At 31.2% G+C, this 6,000-nt stretch overlaps 1 protein-coding gene across 1 annotated transcript in view; it reads left to right on the top strand.

Annotated features, from left to right (window-relative positions):
* The first annotated feature begins 405 nt into the window (after nt 1–405).
* The window catches only part of LOC126973304 (AT-rich interactive domain-containing protein 5B-like), a 74,112-nt gene continuing 68,517 nt past the window's right edge, over nt 406–6,000 (top strand). The window contains exon 1 of the mRNA XM_050820509.1: nt 406–810. Coding sequence (XP_050676466.1) covers nt 790–810 — 21 coding nt within the window. The 5' untranslated portion in view covers nt 406–789. The remainder of the gene's footprint in view (nt 811–6,000) is intronic.

The raw sequence follows: 6,000 nt of genomic DNA, 5'->3' as shown, positions 1-6,000 counted from the left end.
AATACACATTATCTGTGTATTTGAATTAGTAATGATAAGGACGCGACACAAAAAAACGCCGTGGCCGTTCGAAGAATTCAGAAAATGGATGTTTCTTGTCCACTTTTGTAAAAATATTTTCAACAAACGTCAAATTACAACATGGAATTTTTTTTATAAAAGTAGTTAACCATTTATTATTTATGAATGTTTTGATTATGTTATGTATACAACATTGTTTGTATAATCTGTTCATTTATATATAGCTTGGGTGTAAGGGATTAATTAACTGTAGTAAATCATTAATAACTACATAATAAATAAAATTAAATAATTAAATTGTTTAAAAATTAGTATTACAGCCCTAGGGTCTCCGCGTGTGAGCGAATAAGCTATACAATGGTAGCACACAGATGCGGTCGCGACGCCTATCGAGGTGGCCGCGTGCTATTCAAAAATGTCCGTGTTTCAAATTTGAATTATTTTTTGTCAATCGCCATATTGTTTTTGTAAATATTTAATTATCATAAGGCCAACGCGATTAATCTGTGACGATTACATAAACAAAAAAGCAGTGCGAAGAAATAAATTGTTGAATAATAATATTATAAGTTGGCATAATTGAACGGCCGTTGCCTGATTTGTGAAATTAAAAAGTGCGCGTAAAGCTATGATTGTGTTAAAAATAGACACAGTTTTGTGATTTGCCAGGTTTTTTAACAATGCAACGTCGTCAGTGAAATTTATTTATAGAAAAATGTGTACGTGAAGTGAGTTTATTGTGTTTTAAAATAATTGGATTTCCTAATAATGGAGAAACCCTCATATAAGGTAAGAATTTTAACTTGACTTAATAGGTAATTAGTGATTACGAAAGCAATTATCTCCGGTAATTTTGACTTTCTTTTTTTAACCAAGGCTGTTGTGTAAAATATTCAGTAAATACAATTAGGTACATAATGTAACTAAAAATCTTAAAATACTTTTTAAAACAAATATGTACGTACTTACATCAGATAGGTATTTTGATCTTTGGCCTTTTAGTGCGTTGCGTTACTTATAGCTTTAATTGTTAATTATGAGTGTTTATTTATTTTTTGAATAATAAATATTCTAAAAATAAGATAACGTAAATTGATTTCATTTTTAAATAATTTAAAATTCGAAATGGCATATTGAAATTTTAAGACGGTTGAATTACAATTATTTTGTTGTTTGATTGTCAGTGTTAAGATTTTATTGTATTTAACAAAGTTTTTTATTGTGAATATTAATATGTCGTTTTGAAGGAAATAAATTACCCTAGATTAGAAAAACATAACAACTTTCCGTAATTATCGACAAGTGGCGAGTAACGTAGAAGGAATGAGAATTGAGAATTATTATTAGTTGCCTTTGTGTTGGCACTAGGGATGCGAGCGTGACGGTTGCGATATCGATATTATCGATGTCGATAAATAAGTGTAAACTTGTTTAGGTACGTTGACAGATTTTTTGTTGGAGAATATATTTAAAAGTTCACGTTAATTATACTTTGTTTTAATTCTCTTTGTAGTTTTGTAGCTGTATGACTTTATTTTCTTGACCAGATGTCAGCGTATATAATATGCGTAATATTGCAACAGTACATTTATATTTATTGCTGTTTTTATCTCAATTTTGTATAAGTAGGGCTTCCCAGCCTTTATAATTTTTAGGAAAGTATTTGAAATATTATATTGAATAGAAATTGCTGATATTATTACTATTGTTGTTTCAATAACTAATTTATTGTGATAATTGTAATACAGCGTCTATAACTTACGTAATATTTTTTACTAATACTTAATAAAATTTATAAAATTTTGGTATTTAAATAATAAATATTGTACAAGTTTCTCTTCGAAATTTAAAAAATATGACTAATGCTAAAGGAATTGTTATATATTTTTGTTATTTTGGGTTTATCCATGACAGAGTCACAGACATACTGAGTCACTTTCAAATGTATAATATCATGTACACATAAGTATGAAAAGAGATAAAATGTATTAATAAGTACTTCAAACAATACCTAGATAATTAATGCTATTGAGAATACTCTGAAGAAAATTTAAATCAATAATTCTGAGTGGTTTTGCTTTCGTAAGTGAAACAAAATCACAGAAATTTAATTGTGTTACATTTTTTTTTACAGAGTTATAATGAAGTATACAGAGTTAGAATAAAGTTATAATGAATGATGACCTACGTAATGGTGGTGGTGGCTCGTAGGAAAACAAGTATTGATACATTTTTCATAGCAATTAATCAAATAATTCATCAAATTAATCAATAATAATGAAAAAAAAAATGGATAGCATAACAATTATTATCCTTTTTACATTAATAAATAAATTCGATTAATTGTAATCCATATTTTTGCTGCTAAGAAATGACATGAAACGCCTTTTGTTGGGCTTAAATTATTCGAACATTTACCATTCTCATTTTTTTTACACTATCGGAAAGTAGAGATTTTGACGAACAGAACACAGATCAAATTTTTGAAAAAAAAACTGATATTTTGACGGGTGAATTTTCGATTGAAAATGAGGGTTCTTTTCCGATATTTGAGTCAAAATAAGGTGAAAAAATAAATATTTCAATTCTTATAAATTATAGTGTATTTGGGCAATAAAATGGTAAATTTTCACCAATTTTCGTGGAAAAAATATTTATTTTGGAAAAGACAAAAATATAAAACCAAAAACTTGGTTTTTTGAATTATTCACATAAATTTTGAGGTTATTTGAAAAATTATAATAAGAAAAGTTGTAGATCTTTTTGTTACTTACAACTTTTCCATTTGACTTTTTTCCATAGGATTTGCAGTTTTGCCGGAAATCGATATAAACCGTTTTTTACCTTAAAACGCCCCACCTTTTCCACTTCCCGACCTCAGATCGCCCGTAATTTATTTTTCCTTCATTTTTTACATTCTCTTCCGTTTCCAATGGGTTTCATCCTACTATTTTTTTTTCACTTTATCATTTTCAAAGGCTTCAGCACTGGTCTATCTGAGGTTCTTTTATGATAAAACTTACCGTTTTGCTGAAAATCGCGAGAAACTCATTTTTCATACACGGGAATGATGGGTTACTTAAATTTTTTATCTATAATTATGTTTTGAACTATATATAGATTTTCAGCTTGTTGGGAATTTATGTACCTCCGAATGTCTAAATTGACCTGACTGTACATATTTTAACTTAGCACTAAAGCTGTTTATTTTTTTTGTTAGAAAAATTGTTGAGAAAAACTTTCAAGCAAAACGGAACAGTTTTCTATCTGAGCTGTACTTGCGTCATAGAGTTCTTATACCGCGGGATCGAGAGTGGTGTCTTTCCATTGTTGACTTTACTTCCATGATGCTGACTTGAGGTGTCAAACGCCCTCCGCGTCGCTAAACGCCAATGCAAAATTATGCACAGATCGCCCTACGTAGCCTTTGGTGCGGTGGACACACAATCGCTGGCATAAGGCAAAAAGTTATTAGGCTCAATTTTGTACTCGCCTCCGTGTGGTGGCGGCCATTACAACGTGGCGGTGGAAGGCGTTTACGTTATACTGGATTCCGCGTTGCACAAGTCCACATTAACTTTTCTTACTCAAAGAGTAGTAAACAGTTTGTAGACATTTGGCAAAAGGCAAAGATGTAGAGGTAGGTGTGCCACAGGGTTCAATCCTTGGCCCATTTCTCTTTTTAGTTTATTTTAACGAGCTTTCATTGCTTAGCTACAAACATAATACATATTGTGAATTTCCCATTTCTTTGTTATAATTGTTAATTTTCGTTATCTTGTTTACTTCACTATTTCACTATTGCAATAACTTTTTATTCTTGCCACTTATTTGCATTAAAATGATTACATGAAAATAATTAACAGCTGCGATGAGTATGTTAAAATTAAAAAAAGTTGTAGATAAGCTGATTTCGCGGGGATTTTATCGATATTAATATTTGCTGAATTGATAATATTTAAGATACTTAATATTTAAAAGAAAACTTTATATTACCCCGTCAGTGGTTTGGTAGTGATCAGATAAAAACAATTTGTATATTAACCAGGCTCTATTTTATATTTATATATTGTATTATTAGTCAATTGCTGTTCTCTAGCCACAGAAAAACTCGAAACGACTTGGCTGATATAAATAATAATATTTTGAAAATATCGGAAAATGAGAAAAAAAAAAAACCAAAACACCACCGTCAAAAATAAAAAAATATGGAAAATGGTAAGTAATTTTATATTTTACATGTGCTAAACAGTTCTATGCCCACTTAATATTTCCATAAAAACTACAGATAGGAACTGAGACATTTATTTCAGTGGGTTGCGATCATATTATCTTTGGTGTATTCAAGGGAAAGTTCAAAGTTGTTATATTTATATACATCAATTTCCTTGGCTGACTTGTAAGTTTCTTTATTACATAACGCCATCACTAACGCTTACTTGCGACCAATAATAGAATTTTATGAGATTGGAGGACAATAACGACTTATGGGCAACGAATTGCATACGAATTGAGTATAACCTGGTGGCACAGACAATTTAACCTAGAGACGACTCAGCACGCGGTACGGTGGATGTGCTTTAGCACAAGTTAGGTAGTGATACTGCATAACAGCCGGCCCCGCCCCTTTATTTTTCTCAGTCCGCCGCTGAGAGTCACAGTGATATCATTGTCCGTGTCAAAAATCAAATATAAAAAGAGTTTAAGCACATCCCTTGCTTTCGTAGATAAATTTACATTACACTATCTCGCTCGATCGTTGTGAACTAGTGATGAGACACATATAAAAAATACGTTTATTGACAATTATATAATATTATGAACAGATACGACTTAGGGACCTTCAAGAAAAAATCCCACCTTAAAGGCAGGCAACGCATTTCTTGACACATCTGTTGTTGCGGATGTCCATGGGCGGTTGCCTCACCTCTCCCCATCCCGTGAGCCTCTTGCTCGTTTGCCCCCTCTTATATTAAAAAAAAAAATTAAATTTGACATACAGCAGTCTATTGTTGTCAGACTTTTGAAGGGAGGGTAATGTGTTGGGTCGTATGTATGATGGTATGTACGTATGTCGCCTCCTAACTGATCTAATAAAATAATTAAAAAATAAAATAAATACATTTTATGGGTCAATAGTCGATACATATATATTTTATTGACACTACTATTTTACTATTTATCTATATTATATAACGTGTATAATAATTAACATATTTCTTTATGATTCCGTAATCGATTTGACTCAGTTATAGATAAATATAAATGAGTATCGCCCATCACTAATGGGTTATCACTGACATTGCTAACTTTGACAAGTCTTTGAACGATCCAATGGAAACCAGTCGACCTCCCCCGCACCCCGCCACGTTTGGCGATTTTGTTATAGTACTAAAATTCATTAAAGGGAGGTCTTTTAGGTTTAATTATTGTCTCTGGTAAATAATCACACACAGAAATCCAAATAATAAGGTAATAGAAATATGATGATAAGTACCAGTTCGTAGCGGGGCGTCCGTTGCCTATCCTATACATACAGAACATTGTTACGTGTGCTTGCAAGTTGCAACGCTCTGGATATTTAGTCTTATGCTGCAATTGTGTGCAAAATAACGGCAATACGTATAAATTAAGAATATTTTAGTGTAAAACGATCGCCATATTATATTTAAAAATACAGAAGTTTGGTTAAAAAACACATATCGATGAATTCAATGACGTTGTATACACATCATTCACAGTCTGATAGCGGAACGGCAAAAGTGTACTTAGAGACAATATAAGCACATAGTATTTTCTTTGATTACCGCGAGTGTTACACATTTAAATAAAACACTTTTAAAGGATTAAAACGCGTCTATTAATAGAAATTATATAACACCTGGGATCCAATAATCTCTAAATTAAAACCATAACTACACATTCCAAAAAAGAAGACTAAATTTTGCCAAAATCCATCTACGTACAGCAAATACCACC

Source organism: Leptidea sinapis, chromosome 29 (assembly GCF_905404315.1).
Source record: "Leptidea sinapis chromosome 29, ilLepSina1.1, whole genome shotgun sequence".
Classification (NCBI taxonomy): domain Eukaryota; kingdom Metazoa; phylum Arthropoda; class Insecta; order Lepidoptera; family Pieridae; genus Leptidea; species Leptidea sinapis.
Note: the sequence above shows the minus strand (reverse complement) of the source record. Positions and strands in the feature narration are given on the sequence as shown.